Genomic DNA, 21,810 nt, shown 5'->3' with positions numbered 1-21,810 from the left:
CTCTGCATGCGCTGGCATGGGATTTGTTACAACGTTTGGCCTAACTGGCGTGAAAGTAACTGCCTTACTGTCAATCAGGTCCTGGACCTTGGGCTTGAAGGCCTTACCGTTCTCTATTGTGTGTCCTGGGGCACCCATGTGATACTCACAGTGAGCGTTGGCGTCATAGCCTGGAGGATATGGTGGAGTTGCAGGTGTTAGCTCCTTCAAAGCAACCGATCCATCCTTTAGCAGGTAAGGAAGGATCTTGCTGTATGGTACCGGCAATGGATCAAAATGTCTTTCCGGCCTCCTTGCTCTTTGCTGGTTAGGTTGACGTTGTTGTGGAGCACGTTGCTGTTGATTCTGATGTGGCTGCTGATAAGCTGGTTGTTGATAAGGCTGCTGATATTGTTGCTGATGCGGTTGCTGATATGGTGGCTGATATGGCGTTGGGATGACAGTGGCAACCTGATGGTAAGGTACAGGAACATATGAATGTGTCCTATATCCTCCCCCTCCTATTATGGCATTGGTCTACCCTTCTAGCTTCTTCGGGAGATTGGGATAGGGTTTCTTCATCCCACTTGAAGCATTGGCAACACAAGCTTTCCCTTCTTGATCTGGCTCTAGATTCGTTCTCCCACGGAGACAACCTCAACAAATTTTAGGAAACTAGATCCTACCATTTTCTCCATGTATTGGGTATGCAGAGTTCCCATAAACATATCCATTAGCTCCTTATCAAGGAGAGGAGGCTGGACACGAGCCGCTAGCTCTCTCCACCGTTGTGCGTATTCCTTGAATGACTCATTATTACGTTGAGTCATGTCCTGCAGTTGTGTGCGATTGGGTGCTAGATCAGTGTTGTACTGATAATGCCTGAGGAAAGCTTCAGCAAGGTCTCTCCATGACTGGACTTGTCCTCTCTCTAGCTGCATATACCACTCCAAGGATGCCCCACTGAGGCTATCTTGGAAGTAATGAATCAGGAGTTGATCATTACTGATGTGGGCAGCCATCTTGCAACAGTAGGCTCTGAGATGAGTCATAGGGCAGTAGATCCCCTTGTACTTGTCAAAGTCTGGGACTTTGAATTTCTGCAGAATCACGAGGCCTGGTACCAAGCACATGTCAACAACGTCCAAACCGGGAGTAGTGTGAACCTCCAAGGACTTAAACTTCTCTTCTAGAGCATGGAGTCTCTCAACAGCAGGGTTTAGGAGACCTCCAACAACAGGTTTGACGGGTTGTGGCATGAAGAAAACGTCATAAGGATCTTCATCACCCATCATGGATCCATGTTGAGCAGATGTAGCAGGATGCTCATGGGGGTTCATGTTGACCATGGGAACAGGAATAGGGATCGGTCCTCCTCTAGGCTGGGCAGGGTTACCATCAGGTTCAGTTACTCCAGGGATACTAAGCGATGGTGATCCAAACTGAGCAGCAACTTTCCTGGCTTCGGCGATAGTCTCTGCATCCTTCTCCTTATGGGCTAGGAGCAACATGGTTTCCAGCAAGCGATCCATCTTTTCCTGCATGGAGTCAATGTCTGTTCTCATCGAGACTTGGTTGGCTTCAAGCTATTCGAGTGTCATCCTGTAGTTGCGGCGTGTCTCGTATCGGTGTCGAGTAGTCAGTGTTACTGGATAAAGGGTAGAATATGGTATAAGTTTTTTATTTCTGGACAACGATATGCAATGCATGTTGATGATATGCAAATGCATGAAATTCTGCCATGTTTTTCACAAAGGAAAACAGATACTCAAGATCATTCATACGTCGGGTACATCGGGATAACAAGGACAAGCACAGGTTTCTCTGATTACTAGAAATTCCCCAAAGGTATGTTCTAAAGTTATGTTTTCGAGGAAGGAACTTAGACTCACGGACCAGGTTCAAAACTTCCTCGCAATGGTGGGCTGGCCACATTGTGATGGGAGTTCTGAAACGATCTAAACTAATTGGGATTCTCATATTGTTCGAACAGGGTGTATACCCTTCGGTTCAATACTACATAATCGCCAATCATGAAAACAAAACCTGGGTTTAAGGCGAGGTCCCTAGAGTCACGGATCGTATTTAGAACCTCCCCACAATAATGGGCTAGCCATATTATGATGGAAACTCCAAACAGATCTACTCTAGGTGGAGTCTTCGTATTGTCCCAATGAGGTGTGCACCCCTCGGTTCAATACTATACAACTCCGGGTTCTAAGTTTTTCTCGATGCTCGGGTATGGAGCTTATCTCATAGCATACATCAAATCCCCTATCAAAGTATCAAGGCAAATTACATACAACACAAGCAACCAGAATAAAATATAGAGAAATAAACATGGAAGAAAAGAATATCTTCCAACAGTCATAACAAAATCAGACTAAGTTAGGCTAGACTCTCTCTTGCTTTGAGCAGAGTCCCCAGCAGAGTCGCAAGTCTGTCGCACCTCGAAAAATGCGATCCCTCGCGATGGACGCAGAAAAATATTGTTCGAAACAGAGTCGCCACCGAAATTTATTCATTCCAATGAAGGAATAGGAAAATATCGAGAAAACCTTTAAGAAAATGGAATAATCATCGTCGAAACCATATTCGGGTTCAGGAGTCGATTACGCAACGGGAAGGTATTAGCACCCCTCACGTCCGTTGTACTCAACGGGAACCTTTTAGTCCAATTTGCTATTTGAATGTTAGTTGACTGTTATTCGCTTTCTTCGAGTAATTAGAATTGATAATAGATATGGATGAAGACCTCAGAAAGGGGAAAAGGGAGGTTTTTTATTAGTGTGCACGTGAAGATACAACAATCTCCTGCCTACGTATCCTTATGGTGCAATAAGGAAATCAGAGCATTCGTAGTTCGGGCACTACGAATAATTGGTGTGTTTTGTTTGATGAACGACTATGTAGGCCGACGTTCTAAAGGCTAAACATTGGCTTGTCTACTCTCGGTGGAGGCTCTAGCAATAGCTTGTTGCGCGCATTAGAAAGGATTTACAGTGTTCTTTTTGAAAATATTCTCGGTCACGCGGGGGTGACAAGTTGAATTGATGTGTTTGATGTTTTTGGTTTGGTTTCGATCGCGCAGGGGCGAGAAGTTAGTTTAATTTGTTTGAGATGTTTTGAAGAACGACGAAAGATTGAGCAATATGGTGCACACCAATCGTCCAATTCTTTCGAGGAATAATAAGGCGACCGCCTTCTACTCCCTTTTTCGTTCGAATTATTTTAAAAGTTTGTTTGTGGATGTTGAATGTGCACGGTAGTGAGGCGTGCGCCTCCTACTTACTTATTCAAAGAATAAAGAGGCGTGCGCCACTTATTCCTTTATCCAAGTTTAATTAAAATGTATTAGTCGGAAGTTGATGATTTGTGTAATATGGCAAGCTCTAATTATTCAAATAATCGAGAGATGGTGAGGCGAACGCCTCCCATCTTTTATCATCCGAAATTTATAAAGGATGTGTTTTTAGATGTTATATTTGATTTGCAAAAAATAGTTCGAATTTTGAATTGGTAGGTTTTGATCAAAAGTTGATTATTTGAGCAACGTGGCATGCGCCACTCGTTCGAATAATCAAAGAATGGTGAGACGAACGCCTCCCATTCTCTTCAATTGAAGTGTAAGTTGTAAAGTTTATTTTGTGAAATTGTGTTTGATCTAAGAGATGATTTGAATTTATTCGATTGCATTTTAATTTGACGGCGAGAATTCGATCAATATGGCGTACACCAATTATTCGAATTAATCGAAAGATGGTGAGGCGAACGCCTCCCATCCTTTTATTATCGGAAACTTAGAATTAAAAGGATTTAGAATTTGTAGTTGATTTAGAAGACGTGATTTGAAATGTTATGGTTTGATGTTTTAATCGGGCGAAAAGAATTCGAGCAATATGGCATACGCCAATCGCTCGAGTAATTGAGAAATAGTGAAGCGAACGCTTCCTATATTCTTTTTCATCCCAAGTTTAAATTATAAAAAAAAAATATTCTTAAGTATTATATTAATTTAGAAAAATGGTTTAAATTTCGTACGATTAATGTTTTGATTGGATGACGGGGATTCAAGCAATATGGCGAACGCCAATTATTCAAATACTCGAGAGATAGTGAAGTGTACGCTTACTATACCCCTTTTCATCCAAAGCTTTAGATTCATAAAAATAGCATTTTTAAGAATTATAGTTGATTTGGAAAAATAATTTGAAATCAAATTTGGGAGAATTCATCGGGTTGGAAAATAACACTTGACTTTGAATCAAGGTTTCTGTCTTATTGAAACGATTTGCCCAAATATATTATCGCTTGTTAATTAGTTTCAAATGTGATTACAAACGCATAATTAGGTAATGGATGCAATGGATGACAATATAGAGTTAAATAACTAAACAATCAAATGGATATTATCCATTAATTATAACTTTTAATACATCATTTAATTTATGGTATTAATAGTGATTAACAGGATTAATTAGCTCGATCAATAACACTGTTAATTAATCTTAATTACCAAACTTAATTGAATTAAAGTAACTTAACTAATTGAATTAAGAAGTTAGAATAAACGAGGACTCATTACTTGTATGAGGTGTTTAATATACACTATGGGCTTAAAGCTATATTTCAGAAACGTGCTTACCTTAATAATAAAATTGATAGTAAAAAGAATAGGAAAAAAAAGTGAAACGAGTGGTGGTGCCTTTACTGTTACAACTCTCTTGTTTTCTCTAAAAGCCAAAATAGCATTCACTAAGAAGCAGACCTATGGTAGCATGGCAAGAAAAACGGAAAACATATGCAGAGAAAGAATATACAACAAGAATGAATGGCAAAATCTGGAAAATATTCTCTTTTTCTCCAAGGGGTAGAAATCAATACCAAACCATACCATGCAACACAATCCACAATCAACAAATAACTCCAAATCGAACTAGTGGAGATCATAATCAGTGGAAATGACAACCAAATTCACTTTTATTTTGACAGAGCCAACATTCTTTCCTAACCAATTCTTATCCTTGTCAAAACTTAAAAAAGTGTAGAAAGCCTTAGAAAAAATAGAGCAGCAACAAGTGCAAGTACCCACATCTTTCTAAAATCCAAAATAAAGATCAATCAATCTAGGCTTCCTCATCAATTAAATGTGCACAATGAAACTTCAAAATCCTAACGAGAACACGAACAATCAAACAATCAAACCACGAAAATCACACTATTCTTCGCCGAAATCGAATACCAACATAGCATAATTAAATCGAAAATGAAATAAACACAAACCCAAACAGAACTATAATGGAAACCAACACGGAACCAACTTGAAATAATAATCAAAACAACGGCTACAACAAGTATAACACGACGCAAATCGTTACCGTGATGTCGAAATGTTGTAGCCATTTGGGAGCTTGTCGAGCTTGTTGTTTTGCCGTAAGTTATGGCTCTGTGACGTCGGAGACGGAAACAAAAATTCGTGTGCGTAGAAACTTGTTGTTGGCGTTGTTATTGTCGTTTGAAATCGTGAATCACATATGTGTTGCCACAATCATTGGTAGAGCAGGGCGATGTTGTCGTTGCCGGAAGAGAGAACGTGGCAATGGTGTTACCAGAAGTCTCGATAGTTGAAACTGAGGGCGTCGGAAACGGTGGATGGTTGTTGCGAAGGGGTTGCCGCGGTGATGAGTGGAAGGTGCGGCGGTGATTTGGCGGTGGAGGTTGTGTTGTGAAGGGTTCGTCGGATGAGGTTGTCGCGTGAAGGCGAAGGTCGCGCGATGGGTGGAGAAGACGGAGAGAGAAACGACGGCTCGCGGCGGGCGACTTGGGTGCTTAACGGAGGGTTGCACGGAGGCTTCGGCGGTGGATCTTGGACGGAGAAGTAGAGGGTGGTGGCGGCGTAAGTTGCTATGGTGGTGAGTGCGGTAGATTTGGGAAGAGGAACAGTCGTTCCTCTTTTCTTTTTTTCTTTTTTTTTTTAATTCTTCATTAGAGAGAATCCGTGAGAAAGAGTGAGGGATCTAGTGATAGGGAGAGTGGTGATGTGAATAGTTTAGGTGGTAGCTGAGTGAGGGTAGGTGGTAGGTTTTGAGGAACGTATTAATGAAAGCAGAGAGTGAGTGGGGACGCGTGCTTTTTTATGAGTGAGGTCCTCAATCTTTCTTTTTTGTTTTTTCTCTTGTAGCCTGTGAGAAGGTGAGCTATTTATAATTATTTTTTATTCTTTTTGTAACGTTGGCAGGAGAGAGTGAGTAAAGGGTGAGGTGGTGAGAGATGGAGGGAGAACGTGAGAATGGTAGGTGAAGAGAGAGAGACAGACGCGTGTTGCCTGTGAGAGAGAAAAACGTGTCCCTTCTTATTCTTTTTTTCTTTTCTTTCAGAGAGTGGAGAGAAGGGTGAGGGAGTCAGGTGTGAGGTTGAGAGATTTTATTTTCTTTTTGTTTTTAGTGAGAGATCAGTTGGTGGTACCAGTTGGCAGTTTTAGAAGGGATCCAATGCTATTAAATTTATCTATTTTGTTAACAATTATTATTATCTATTATTAAAGAAAAATATTTATTAAAAATTCCTAAACAGTAATTTTATTTAGGTAATAATAATAATAAAACAATCTCTAATTTGGATACTAGAACAAAGAAATAAAAGGACCGATTATAAACAGAAGTCGGATGAAAATTTGCTCGAAAAATTAAATCAGACACACTAAAATGATTAGCATAAAATATACTTATTAAAAAAATACAGCGTTTCCTTAAATTCTGAAATAATTTTTCACCGGTAAAAAGGCTCAGGCGGGTCAAAACGCAGCTGAAATAGTTGCTGAAAATTATAACGAGCACAGCAGGTTAAACTACGTGAACCGGAGGTTAATAATACTGGCGTCTGTAACTTTAAATTTGAAACTTTTTACCCGCTGATTTTGCGTGTTCTTGAGAAACGATTTAACCGATTGTCTGTATTTTCAATAAATTTATTCTGACTGATATTTTAGGTATTATTCATGATGAAATGAATTTCATGATGTGCGTATGATGCAAATTAAAAATGAAATCAATTTTATGAAAATTTAAAATGCCCGGATAAAATTGGGGTATGACAGGAGGGAGTTGGATGCCCAGATCACTCCCCCTTTGGAGGAGAAAGAGATGACAAAAATCTTTCTGAAAATCCATAGTTCATTTTATTATGAATGCATGATCGCCAGTGCCCCCAGTTATTTTACCGAAATGGTAAATATGGGGATGAGACATGAAGAAGGGGTCCGTGAAGGACGTTTGTCAAAAGATGAGGCGTCAATGAGTAAGAGGTATGGGAGTAGTTTCAGTAAGAAGAAGGACAGTGAGACAAATGCAATTTCCAGTGGGAGGCAGAGGAGGCCTCAGATCAGAAGAAATCCACCACCCCGTCAACATCATCATCATCAAGTGTCATCAGTAATTCCGGTATTTTCTAATCAGCAAACAACACCAATACAACAACAACATCAACGTCAACAACAACAACAACAACAGCAACAAAGAACGAACACCTACAACAACAACAATACCAACAACAATCATCAGCAGCAGAACTTTGAGAGGAAAAAGGTCTCTTTTGATCCAATTTCTATGTCATATGCAGATCTTTATCCATCTCTGGTCCTCAAAAACTTGATTCAACCGAGGAATCCATCGCAGATCCCAAAACCACTTCCCTGGTGGTATAAACCGGAGCTCTGATGTGCTTTTCATCAGGGTGCACCCGGGCATGATATTGAAAACTGTTATCCGTTGAAGTATGAGGTTCAAAAGCTTATGAAGAGTGGTATGATGTCTTTTGAAGATCGAGCGCCAAATGTAAAAGCTAACCCTTTGCCCGCTCATGGGAACTCTTCAGTCAATATGGTGGATGGCTATCCTGGTGACTTAAAGGTTTTTGATATCCGGTTTATCCGAAGATCTTTGGTGCAGATGCACAAAGATATATGTATGGTGAGTGACTGTGAACATGACCATGATGGTTGTGTTGTTTGTAGCGTGAACCCAAGAGGGTGTGATGTAGTGAAAAGGGACATCCATCGTCTGATGGATGAAGGCATGATTTAGATTGTTCAATCGCGTCATGTAGATGACGACGTCAATAACATAGTGCTCGTTTTCAAGCAACAAGAGCGATTGGTAATCCAGTATGATAGCAGCACTAACAAGAACGTCAGTCAAAGATCAATATCGTCGTTGGTAATACGGTTAGCGGGCCCATTCCCGTATGCATCTGATAAGGTTGTGCCGTACCAGTATAATGCTACAATGATAGAGAATGGTCAAGAGGTCCCGTTACCTACGACTAGTTCAGTAGTGAGTATTGATGATGTTACAAAGGTAACCCGCAGTGGTCGAGTATTTCGACCGGTGTTCCCGGAGAATAAAGAAGAAACAAGTGTTGGTAAGAAGGCGGAGGTGCCTAATGTAGATCCGGTTGGTTGTTCAAAAGATAAGTCTGGTGAATCCAACAACTTGAAAGCCAACGATGATGATGAGGTACTCCGATTGATTTAGAGGAGCAAATTTAATGTGGTTGAGCAGCTGCTCCAGACTCCCTCAAAAATTTCCGTGTTGTCTCTGCTTTTGAATTCCGAAGCGCAAAGAGAAGAACTACAGAGAGTTCTTGAACAAGCATATGTAGAGCAGGATGTTATTGTGGATCAGTTTGATCACATCGTGGCTAACACCACTTCATGCAATAATTTGAGCTTCTGCGACGAAGAACTCCCTGAAGAGGGAAGAAATCATAATTTGGCTTGGCATATTTCAATGAACTGTAAGGAAGATGCTTTGTCAAACGTGCTTGTTGACACCGGTTCGTCACTCAATGTGCTTCTGAAGTCAACTTTGTCAAAGTTATCTTGCCAAGGAGCTCCCATGAGATATAGTAGGGTAATTATCAAAGCCTTTGATGGTTCTCGCAAAACGGTTATTGGTGAAGTGGACCTTCTAGTTAAGATAGGTCCGAGCGATTTTCAGATTACTTTTCAAGTAATGGATATCCACCCAGCCTACAGCTGTTTATTGGGAAGGCCATGGATTCATGAGACAGGGGCTGTTACCTCCACTCTGCACCAGAAGCTCAAATTTGTGAAGAATGGCAAGCTAGTGATTGTTGGAGGAGAGAAAGTGCTTTTGGTTAGCCATCTGTCATCTTTCTCGTATGTAGAAGTTGAGGATGAGGTTGGAACTCTGTTCCAAGCCTTATCTATTGCTGCTGAGAAGAGAGTTGGGGCACCTATGTCCTCGTTGAAAGATGCTCAGAAGATTGTGGAAGAAGGTCCTGTAGATCAGTGGGGGTGCATGGTAGAGGTCTCCGACAACAAAGGTAGAACTGGTTTGGGGTTCTAGAGAGGCTCATCAACTGTTAGATATGAGGATATGCAACTTAGCTTCCGTAGCGGAGGGTTCATTCATGGCAATGACCAACACTTAGCTGCTGTGCTAGAGGATAGAGAAGAGGAAAACTACACCAACTTTGTAACGCATGGAGGGACATGCAACAATTGGAATGCCGTTGATATTCCTATTATTTTGCATCGATCTAAGTAATTGCTTTTATATTTTTAAAAAAAATCCTTCTCCTATGCCTAAGGGAGAAGTGAACATTATTGGGTATTTTAAATTGATCATCAATAAAATTAATTCTATTTATAGCACCTCAAATTTGCACCTATCATCATGCATACATTTTCACATTAGGTCATGGCATATCATGATCCATTGCATAGCATTTGCATTGTCCCTCAGTTGCCTCAAGAGCAAGCAATCAAGAATTAGGTCAAACTAATCTCCTGATCAGTCAACCAAGCAAGCAAAGGAATTTCTCATTGAATCAAGGCCTTGGGGTTTGTCCAACAAGTTCACATGGCTTGGAGGTCTATTTGAAATATTTTGGTCAAGGGTTGAAGGCTCAGAGGTCATCAGTTCATACACAGACAGTCAAAAACCCTAGAAAGTCAACTGTCAGTCAAAGCAGTGGATGGTGGTCATTCTTGTGGAATTTGGGCACCATGATCAATAATCAAGAGTTCATACAACTTGGGACATCATTTGAAGTCAAGTTCTCAAGGAATTAGGGTTTGGAAGTCATCAGTCAATGAGCAGACAGTCAGAAACCCTAAAAGTCAACTGTTGGTCAACTGTCCATTTAATCAGTGATTGGATGATTGGAATTGGTTTGTGAGAGTTCATTCATGTCCAAATAGTCATCATACATCATGCCAAACACCATCATGGAAGAATTTGAAGCCAGATCAAAAATTTCCCAAAATAGAAACTGGGCCTGTAACTGAAACCTGCCATTAATGGAAAGTCTTGATCCTCAAACTTACATCTTGATACAAGCCTCAAATGAATTTTTGCCCAACATGAAAGTTGAAGATCTTGTTCTCCCATTTCCAAAAAGTCCTAGAACTCTCAATTCCCATGTGTGGTTGGCAAGTTATGATCGAATCGATTTCAAAAAATCTTGAACTTCAAAGGGCCATATCTCCCAAACCGTTTGGCCAATTTTGGTGGGGTTTTTTCCTACAAGTCACATTTGATCCCCTCTTTCCAAAAATATAAATTTCATGAGCCAAAACTTCACCAATCAAAATGGCATATTTTGACATTTCTCATTTAAATGCAAGTTTGACCAAGAGTTGACTTTTTGATATAAACATTTTTTCAACATTTGGCCAATTGGGAAAGCTCAGAAATGTCATTTAGAATGTGTTTGCAAAGTCAAAATATGCAGTACATGAGGCCATTGCTTGGTTGCTTGAATTGTAAGAAAAGTACAATCTCACCATACTTGTCCATACCATCCACCATGCCTTGCCTTGTACCTCAAAAGGACAACAATTATGCAGCATTTTTTCTGTCATTTGAGACCTCATCTTGCAGCCTAAACCAACAACAATAGAAGGCCATGCTTAGTTGCTAAAAATTGGGCAAAAGTACATGTTTTCTCCATGCTTCCATGCCATTACTTTGTACTATGACAGCAGACTTTGCACCATCATTTTTCTGTCATGAACACACACATAGGACAGTGGCAACATACTGCAGCAGAAAAAAGCATGGCTGACTCACTAAAAAGATCTCACTTTTGCTGTTGCACAAAAAGAGGCTGTCAAAAAGATTTCAACAGAACTTAAGCATGGCATTTTTTTGATGACACATCCATATTCATCATTATGAAGCAAGTGGCAGCCAATATCCTGCAGCAAGAAAGCCCTTGGCAACACATGACCAACAGATACTTTCACTAAGTCTTGATCCACTTTGTTTTGGCACTGTGAAAATTTTCCTGTCATACACAACTAGCTGCAACCAACACACCCATAGATTGCTTGGCATTTCCAATTTTTTTTTTCTGTCAAGAACCCCTAAGGAATCAAACCTGGCTTTTGCTTAGCACCATATCTTCCTCACTTTCTGGCATGGCATTGGGAGCAGCTTCTAAAACTGCCTACAACTCATTCCCTAAACCAGCAAGAAAAACTGCATACAACTCATATGATAAACTGCATACTGCTAAGTAACAAGGCTTTGCATTACCAACAGCCAACATCCTGCATCATTTTTCCTGCCATTTGTAGACAGCAGCATCCACCAAAATGCATTGGCATATGGAAATCCATTCAACAGCAACCCTGCTATTTTGCATTTGATCTTCCCTGTCCAAAACACAATGGTTTCAAACATCCAATAGCAGACAAAAAAAACCAACCTCATTCACTCTCAAAATCTCACCTTCTTGCATTTTCAAATTTTCTGTCAAAACTTCAAAGTCACCAAGCCTTGCCTTGCCCTGAACACAATCCAAGCATCCTTTTGAACCACTAAGGGCAGCCACAAGCCAGCATAAACCACGGTGTTCCCAATCTCATTTTCACATTTCATTCAAAAAGCCACAAAATAGCCAAAACATGACAGCTCTTGTTCTAAGCATTTGTTGATCAAAAGAGCATTGCCAACACATCTCAAATATCACATAGCAAGTGTCCAAAGCCTCAAAACCTGCAGAAAACATCAAGAACTCAAAATCACTTTTCAACTTGTCACATTGTGTCAAATTTGCATTTTTAAAGCTACTTTCACTCTCAGGCCATTCCAAGCTTAGCAAATTAGTTTGCCATGATCCATAGGGTGTATTGAAGCTGTCTCAAACCTCCATTGCTCACTGTTTGAAAATTAAAAACATCACCTTTCTCAAAATCAAGCAAAAACCAGTTCAGTGGCCATCTTCATTTCCAGCTTGATTCAAGTTCAAGTAAGGTGTCAAACAGCTTGCCTTGGACCCTTTGAAGCTATTTGGATACCTGTCAAGCATTAAAAGCATCTCCAGCATCACATTCAACATTGCCCTGTTCAGTTTGGTAAATTTTCGACCTCTCTCTTTTGTCAAATTGATACATGCTTAGTGTAGGTCTATCCATGCTGAGCATCATAATGCTTTTACTTTTTTGAATTGGCTGCTTATTCATGAAGATATATTGTTGTGAAGTTTGATGTCAAGTTTTGTTTTTGGTCGATTCATGAGCATGTTGAGGTTTTAATGGAAATCAATGAGGGATTCATGCTTGTCATTGTGTGCTGATCATTTCCATATATTCAATTTTGATTTTTGGGCAAGTTTGTGAAATCATGATTTGGGGATGGTGATGAACAGTGAAACCCTATCTTCCAAAATATTTTCCCAGATTTTTCTGTTTCATTTTCACGTGCATGCCACTTTTCTTCCTCCAACCAATTAAAACATTTCCTCCTTGGCCCAAAAACGGCAGCGTATCATTAAGTGGATCCAAATATTACCAAACTGCCATTCTTGCCTCATTTATTCTATTTTAATTTCACATTTTATATCCAATCTTCCAAAAATCATAACTTGCTCATTTTTGATCCAAATTCAATGGGATTTTTTGTGTTGTGTTCATCATGATCTCTACTTTTTTATCATTATTTTTCCAGAATTTTTGGATGAGTGGTTTTTAAATGGTGCTAGGGTTTGTGACATGTGACCAAATTTTGTACACTTTGCCAAATCATTTGTGAAATGATGAGAATGTATCCAATGGCTCCCAAATGTTTTGTGCTTAAAATAGACACACTCATGGTGATTTTGGTGTAGAGTTTGTGCATTTATCATTTGTGGTTTGTGAGTTATGATTTTTTGAATTAGGGTGTGATAATTTGTGTCACACCATTGATGTCCAACTTCATAATTTTCATTGCTATGCTTCTTGACCTCCAATTGATCCAATTTTTTGCATGAGCCTACTCTTGTAGGTCTAGTTGACTTGTGAATTTTCTTGGATTTATTTGAACTATTTTCCATTTGTTTGAGATTTTTCTTCCCTGCCTAGTCAAATGTTGACTTTGTGTGACACATGTTCCCATTTCATTTGTGAAATTCTCATACTTTATTACATGGACATGAAATTTTGCATGAGATAACTAGACATCCTCATCTTTACCATGGTTCTGGTCCCATTCATTTATCATACACCATTCTTGACTTATGATTTTTCTAAGTTGATGCATGTTTGGTTGACTTCTTTGAGCATGTTCAAAATTGCTTTGACTTTCTGATTTTTATTGACTGCCTTCCACTTGTCCAAATGGGATGAAATTTGACATGCTTACCATGCTATGTGTTAGGTTTGATCATGATTTATTTGGTGATTTTTGGAAAATGTTTAGATTGCTTTTGATGCAAGTCTTGCTGTTGACTTCTATGAGCTTCTGTATGCCATGTTTTGACCTAAATGGTTCATGAAATGATGATGATGATTGATATGAGTGTGAATCCAATTGTTTGTGTTTCCTAATTATTTGAACATGATTTGGGATGCTTGCCCCTTGCTGTTTGGACTTTCTTATTCACTTTTGACCCTAGGCTCGCCCTAGTGGTCCTGTTACTCACCTTTGAGTTTGTGTTTTCAGGTTGACCATCAAATGGCCATTGAGACCAATTCTTTTGACTGAGCTTGCTTGAATATTGTTGTCTAACCTCCTTGTTTTGTAGGTGGCTTGGCTCACATGCCCTAAGCCTTGTGCCTTGCACATCCATGTGCCTCTAATGGACTGTTGTTGTCTGTTTCTGTTTGTTTTGTTTGAAGTTGCATACTAACATCTGCTTGACTGTTTCAGGTGCTTTAGTTGCTTAGTTCCTTGTGAACTTTTTGCTTTGCTTTGCTTGTATAAGCAATTTGCATTGAGGTATGTCTCTTTTACTTCATGTAGTCTGGAAGACCTGGCTTGTTACTTGGCCAGGCAACTGTCTGAAGTCCTCCTTAAGAGGCAATGTTTGTGGATGTTTAATTTTGTCCTTGCATAGAGTCAAAGTCCTCCTAAGTGAAGAGGCAATTGGTGGAAGGTAGGGATATGCAATCTATCCCCCACTATTTAGTGTGTCATCTGCTTTGCTCACACTACTGTGTTGATGCATGGCAGATACAAACCCAAGATCTTGTACAATTGTACAGTTGAGTCAGTCTTAAATGTGTAGAAGGGTTCCCACTTTCTGAACCCACACATTCTTGTCTTGAGCTCTCCCAGGCCAGGGATAAGAGCTGTGAAGTCTTATCTTCACTCACCTTTCATCTGCTTCACCTTAGTCTCTCAATGGCAAGGTTAAGAGCAATATTCACCCAGTTCCAGAGGTTTGTTTGTTGAGGTTGACATGACCCCTCGACTAAAACCTAACCCTTGTTTGAGCCACTTGCTTGTGTATAGTGTGTGCTATCTGTGCTTGTAGGATTGTTTGACTTGCTTCCTGTGCAAGTTAGGTTTGTTTGACTTGCTCCCTGTGCAAGATAGGATTGTTTTGACTTGCTTCCTGTGCAAGTTAGGATCAGTTTAGACTTGCTTCCTGTGCAAGTTAGGTTTTGCTTGGCTTGCTTCCTGGGCAAGTTAAGTGTGTGTGGCTTGCTTCCCGTGTGAGCCATGCTTAGGATAGGGTGGCCCTTGTGCCAGTTAGCTAGAAACCTTAACTTAGGGATGATTTGCATGATAACATCTAGGCTCGAGTCGTAGTCTCCCTAGTTGTGTCTCCCTCTGTTATCTGATTAGGCTAGTCCTTTATCCCTGCGTAGGGGAACTACATCGCCCTGATCTTCATACCAGATGAAGTATGTAGGCAGGAGATTGAGCTGATCTCTCCGGGCGCCCTTTTTCTTTTTTGAGTATGTGCTTGACAGTTATAGGCTCGAGTCCCCGACTCCCTATCAACTTGTTGTGTTGTTGTGTGCTTGGAAGCTGATGTAAGTCCATCGAGTGGCATTTGGGTTCCAGTGTGCGTGTGTTTAGGTCCGAATGTCAATGTAAGTCCAATGATTGGCATTTGGGCTCCATGTTTGCCTTTTTGTGTGTGTTTAGGTTCGGATGCTGACATAAGTCCAGCGATTGGCAGTCGGGCTCCATGTTTGCCTTTGCTTTATTTTGTTTGTGTGCGTGTCAGCCGAGCTACGAATGCTCTGATTCTTCTCTCGTCCGAGAAGATACGTATGCATAGGATGCGATATCCTAGCGAGCATGTGTCGTTTCCCCAGTCCGAACTACTTCGACTCTGATGTCTATGCCTGATATACTAAGTAGGCCCAGGATGCGATATTCTGCCGAGTCAGTTTCAGTCAGTTCCTTGTGTCTCTTTCAGCCAGTGTGTGTGAGTGTGAGCAGTGTTATAGCAACCATTTTCCTTCCTTTTGTGCGTGGATCCCGTAGAGTACTACGGATGCGTAGGGGTGCTAATACCTTCCCTTCGCATAACCGACTCCCGAACCCATTCTCTTTGGTCGCGAGACCATGTTCTTTCCAGGTTTACTCTGAGCGTTTCCTTTCCCTCTTTTGGGATAAATAACGCACAGTGGCGGCTCTGTTGTGTCTTGTTTCCCGCCGGTTTTTCGCGTGATGCGACAGCTGGCGACTCTGCTGGGGACATTAGAGAAGTTGACCTCTTGCTGGTCCATCTTCCCTAGGCGAGTCTCTCCTAGCGCTCTCTAGGTTAGGGTTTTGGTTGCTTTGTGCTGTTTTTTATTGCATTCATTGTATATATGTGCATTTATTGTTTGCATTTATTATTTGCATTAATGTTTGCATTTCATTCATATTCATCTGCTGTGCTGTCTGTGTTTCTCTGTTTGAGGGGTGGGAGTTACTTGAGGTAAAAGGCCCAATACCCAGGCTATGAGTGAAATCTAGGGAATCTAGGAATAGAGTGATTCATGGGAAGCGGGTGGTATGGCGCCACTTAGCGGAACATTGATATCACGAGCAGTTCAGACCCTGGTAGGATATCGTCGTTACATACTTCAGGTGTGTATATGATGGTATTCTGCGAAAGGTTATTTATGCTGTGTTTCTCTTCGACTTTACCCTGGCCTAGATAACACCCGTGAGTGGGGAGGGTTTGATCATTACAGGTACAGTTGCTGATTGGTTGGTGATGTGTTGGTGACTCTTGGTACTGATGGTGACTGTGAATTATGGGGCATTTATTTCTGGGACGCCAGAGTTCTGTCCATGGTTTATCAGCGTGTTCCGTTTATTTCGGATCCCCGGGCTGATTTGAGAGTACTTGTTCAGAGGATCCGTTTGTCACCCGTCCAGTGTTTGTTCCTGTGAAGATAGTGATATAATCTCCGGTTCCGTTTATTTCGGAACCCCCCCCAAGTTGGATTTATGGTGACTTGATCCCACAGATTGACTGATTCAGAAAAGCAGAGGGTCTACAGTTGACTTGGTGGCACAAAGGCCTGCATTCATGCATTTGCATCATATCATCTCGCATTCATCTGCATTCAACTCATGTCTGTCCGTACTCAGGGTCCATTATTTTTAAATTAAAAACCCCGGTTGAGAGACATCCAGATGTCAAAATGTTGTTGATGAAATTTTATCTGTCTCGATGAAACCAGAAAAAAAGAGGACTGAATATTCCTGGTACGGACAGACATTGCATGTGTGAGTCATACTAACCCATTTGCTGTTTTGTAGGTTTCAGTACTCAACCAGTACGCATAGCTCGTCTGTTCAGATAACCTGCTGAGGGTCAACAAATCCAAGCTGATGGATCTTCTCAACGCCGACGTCCTTGAGCTGAAAGGGATGATGAGGGAGTTGTTCAGTGTTGTGCAAGGGCTTGCCTCGGGGCAGAAAGCCATGTCTGAAAGACTGGAAAGGATTGAGAAACGGTTGATAATGGAAAAGGTTCAGGGGAAGGCTCCGTCCTCCGAAGTGAACAAACCTTCTGGTACTGTAGCAGAGAAACCCTCCGACAGTGGTCCATTCAAGAAGAAAGTTGAGCCAGTTGGTGTGCCTGCAAAGAAAGAACGTAGCAAAGATCGTTATCATCCTTATGCTGCCACTGTAACCACTCCTGTCAGCAATCCACCTGCTCAACAGCAACAACTGCCACCTCAACAGAAGACACCGGGAGCTAAGAGCCAGGTGAAGAAGAAGAACGAGGATCGTCAGTTTGAGGAACCACCGGTGACTTATGCCTTTCTTTTCCAAAGGTTGAGAGATCTGGGATTGGTTCGGCCGAGGATCCTGATTCCTATAGAACAGCAGCGAAGGCCTGCAAACTATGATAAGAGTGCCAAGTGCGAGTTCCACTCTGGGGCACCCGGACACAACATTGAAGGTTGCAGAGCTTTTAAGCATATTGTCCAAGACCTGGTGGACTCCAAGGCTATCAGTTTGGCCCAGATAATGAATGAGGTTGTCAACCCTGTACTGAGGCAGGGTCCAGTAAAAGTAAAAATGGTGAAGAAAGCTAGGAAAGGAGTGGAAGTGTCTGAAGAGGGTCAGCTGAAAGGTCCAATGGCCATGATTCCAAAACTGCTGCTACGGGATGGAGTCTCCTCTGCTGTTGATAATGCTTGTGCGACTGTCACTACAGAAGAGTGTGTGTTGGTGAAGGACACAACCCAGAGGATGAAGAAGGTAGAAGTGGATAATGTAAGATGCAAAGCACCCAGTCTGGCAGTTGAAACCGTCCAGGTGGAGAATACCTTTGTCGCTGAGAAAAAGAAGAAGCTGTCCATTTCCTCTTATAAGCAAGCTCTGGAAGTGGTGAAAAACAAAGAGGCCCAAGGCTGGGGAAGGATCATTGACATCGTGGCAAAAGCAGACATGTTTGGAGTCGGTTATCATCCGGATTTAGAGTCGTCTAGACCAGACAGAGGATGTCGTCCACTGTACGCCTTCGTCAGTGCAGGAATGTTGGATCCCGGTCGTGCCCGTTCAGTGGGTGAAGATGTTGACAACGACCGCGAGCTTGAGGCGTGGATAAAGTCATGCGTACCAGGCAACTGGAAGGCCTCCAAAAGCATCACTGTCACTCATTCTGAAGAGTAGTATTTCTATTTTTCAATTTTTGTTTGCATGCAAGCCATACGTTTTGCCCGAAACGTAATGGTCCATTGTAAGGGCCATCTCATGTGTTTCATTATGCAACATTTTGCATCAGTAATGAATGGATGTTTTTGTAGTTAAAAGCGGTGTTCCCTGTTTTTCATTTAATTTTGCAATTTTAAAAAGAAAAAAAAAACAAATAAAAATGGCAACGTTTTTTCATTCTCTTTCCTTTTGATTTTGTCTCGTTCCAAAGTGATCACCCTCCTGATCTCACCGATAACGATTTGGTTACACCTCTATATGACTTCGACAATTCGACCTATCATGCCAGAGAAAAAAAGGCGAAGAAGATTGTGATTTGTTGGAAGTAGCCAGGTCATTGAAACAAGAGGAGAAGGTGATTCAACCGCACGAGGAGCGATTCAAGATTGTCACTCCAAGCTCCGCCGAGGTTAGAAAGCAAAAGCTGAGGCCGACAAAGGATGAAAGAGAGAAGGTGTGAATAGACTATCAAGATGCGAGCAGAGCTAATCAGAAAGATGGATTCCCGGTACATCACAATGAGGTATTGGTTGATCATATGGCTCGGGTCTCAGTGTTTATCTTCATGGATGGCTTCTTGGCCAAGACCAGATTGAATTATTTCCAGATAATATGAAGTAAACCAGGTCCATCACACAAGGGGCACCTTCTTGTTCTAAGTTGATGTCGTTCCGTCACGTGAGGCCGGTGCCACGTATCAGAGGTCTACGGTGACTTTGTTTCATGAGATGATTCATCGTGAAAGCAAATGCCATGTTGATGACATGATGGCAAAGTCCCAAACAGAACAGGGGCATCCGGTAGACTTGAGGCAAGTTGTTTGACCGTTTGAGATAACTCATACTGTTGAGTCTGAAGCAGTGCACTTATGGAGTGTTGCCCATCAAGCTACCGAGGCTTGTTGAGAGCGAATCAGAGGAATCGAGGTCGATCCTGCTAAAAAAAAAAAAAAAAAAAAAGGGTAAGTTGTAGGAACCTCTGATTCCGATACCTCAGTGAAAGAAATAACTGTTAATCCGGTACTTGATAACCCTCGAGGGGTCTACGAGGTGCGTATTGGGTCAGCATGACTAGTTTGGTCGAAAAGAGTATGCAATTTACCTAAGCAAAAAGTTTATCGACTGTGAAACAATACACTCACTGTTCGAAAAAACTTGATGTACTTCGGCATAGGCTGCTCGCCGACTGAGACGGTGTATGCTGATTCATACCACCTTGTGGATGTCCAAATGGATCTGGTCAGATATGTGATTGAGAAGCTAGTAACAACCCATGGAAAGGTTATCAACCAAGGAAGTGTGAGGTCCCTGATGAGGACGTCTCGAGGTACTCCAATCGAAAGATTGAGAGTGACTGATCCCGGAGGAGGGGTCTGACCCCGAATCCGAACGGATTCCGATGTCTGAGGGGGAAAGAGACGAGGCGAATAAGGTAGTGCTTCCCGGATCACAGTTGGTCGCACCAACAATGGTGGCTGAACATAAAGTCTGTATCCTGGATATTGAACCTTGGGATGTGCATCTACTTGGGGCAGTGACTTTCTCACAGAAATATGGGAAATCAGAGAAGACTGAATGGATAAAGACTCGGAATGACACGTTGAGCCCAGCTGAAGGAAAGGGCTGACAGTTACCTGGCATGGGGCAGTTGTACCCAGTGAACGAAACATGTTGTTAACCAAGAAGTATGACCTCGCGCGTACCACGTGGAAGAATTGGTTGAAAAGGATCCTTCCTCCTCAAGACGATTGTGGGGCAAATGGACAAACAGTTATGAGTGTCTCATTCGTGGTCAAGACGGTTTTCCTCTGACAGAACCTTGTTGTTTATGACCACGGACGACGACGATTTTCCATTCCCTGTGAATGCGGACGCAGTTAGAAAATACTTCGTGAAAGAAACCCGCTGGACAAAAAAAAGAAGAGAATAAAGAGTCCAGGCAAAAAATGGGCATCCCGGCGAACCAAGAAAAAGAGAAAGGTTCGGGCAAAAATTAGGGATATAAAAGAGAAAAAAAAAACTGTACACCCGGCAAGTTGAAAACCCGCAAGGGCGACTTGGGCAAAAAAGGGTATCCCGGTGGACTGAAACCCGAAAGGGCGGTCCAGGCAAAAGAGGGAATGAAACGAACAACTGCGTCCAGCATGATCATTTGTGCTCATGATGACTTGGATAATCTCCGACAGAGACCGATCAGAAGCGTTTTGTTCAGAAGACAGAAGGTGCGGAAAGTCTTGAGGACATATGAGGTGTAACTGAGTTGGAACCCGATGAGATCACAGTTTCACGTTGCCATTAGGATAGATTTTTTCTTTTATGTGCAATCACCTCTTTCCAGGGTTTGCTTCCCGTGTGTTGCTCAATTGTGAGCCATCTTTTATTCCAATCAGATAAAGCGTGTGTTCGGTCAAATAAGTTTTGTTTTTGTGTCATTACTGTTTTGATTACGAAAACATCTGTTCATTTTGATAAGAATATTTGCCTTTTGAAACATAGAGGTCCCTTCTGATGCATGCTTGTGAGATTGAAATCTGGAAATCTTACTTGGAAGTCTGAGTGACCTAAGTGTTGAAATATCAGAACACCTAGGGCATACCTGGGGCACGTTTTTATCTGACGATCTCTTGTGCAGGTGCTGTTGGACATCTTCATTCACTTGCCAGTTGTAATATGAACCTTTTTGACAAGAGATCCCCTCAGAGTCCAACCAGGGGCAAGGGATAGTTGAACGGTGAAAAGACAGTGAAGGATTACGACGACGGTCCTGGAAAGTTAATCAAGAAGACTCTTCAAAGTCTGATGATTGGAAAGTTTGTATGAATACCAGGAGTTCGATCCCCGTGGAGTACGGACGAGATTGGGAATACGAGATGATGGAGCAGAAAAGTCCAAAAGAGTCTGGGAGTTCTTAAAAGTGGAAAGTCAACACTATGGGTGGATGATGGATACTAGTGTTCGACGAGGCGACCGACATCCCTGTCAAACAAGCTGTATCTCCCCAGAGGATTGAGAGTGTGATCTCCCTGGCAGATTCGAGATCGTTGTCTCCTCAGCAAGCCTGAAGGTTATCACGTCCCCAGCCCAAGTCAGTATTGAGGCTATCAGAGTTATTTTCCCCTGCAGAGATACCTGTGGACAGTACCTTCTTTCTCCAGCAGATCTAAGGATTGCTTCTCCCCAGCAGGCTTATGCTTGCAAATTTCCCCAGTTGAGAATCCCCGCTGAGCGCCTGGCAGTTATTTTCCCCGGGAGTCCCCTAGTGGAGTTTATCAGTAGACTGTTGGTGTGTCCCCCAAATTGGTTTTGTGATGCTATCATCTCCAGTATGGCCGTGAGTGCTTATCCCAAGCAGGTTTGTGAGAATTCATCTCCAGTATGATATGACGTGCCATCATCCTCGACAGAGTTGTTACTCTCGCCAC

The 21,810-nt window shown here is 41.8% G+C and overlaps 1 protein-coding gene across 1 annotated transcript; it reads right to left on the bottom strand.

Annotated features, from left to right (window-relative positions):
• Positions 1-795: 795 nt before the first annotated feature.
• On the bottom strand, positions 796-1,544 carry LOC127121879 (uncharacterized). The gene is made up of 2 exons (XM_051052309.1): positions 986-1,544; positions 796-812 (listed from the first exon to the last, which is right to left on the bottom strand). The coding sequence occupies exons 1-2, from the start codon at positions 1,542-1,544 to the stop codon at positions 796-798; spliced, it is 576 nt and encodes a 191-aa protein (XP_050908266.1).
• Positions 1,545-21,810: the final 20,266 nt, after the last annotated feature.

This window comes from Lathyrus oleraceus, chromosome 2 (genome assembly GCF_024323335.1).
Source record: "Lathyrus oleraceus cultivar Zhongwan6 chromosome 2, CAAS_Psat_ZW6_1.0, whole genome shotgun sequence".
In the NCBI taxonomy this organism is placed as follows: domain Eukaryota; kingdom Viridiplantae; phylum Streptophyta; class Magnoliopsida; order Fabales; family Fabaceae; genus Lathyrus; species Lathyrus oleraceus.
Note: the sequence above shows the minus strand (reverse complement) of the source record. Positions and strands in the feature narration are given on the sequence as shown.

Bases quoted from the DNA above. Each gene is read 5' to 3' on its own strand.
- LOC127121879 (XM_051052309.1), bottom strand. From the start codon at position 1,544: ATGAGAACAGACATTGACTCCATGCAGGAAAAGATGGATCGCTTGCTG.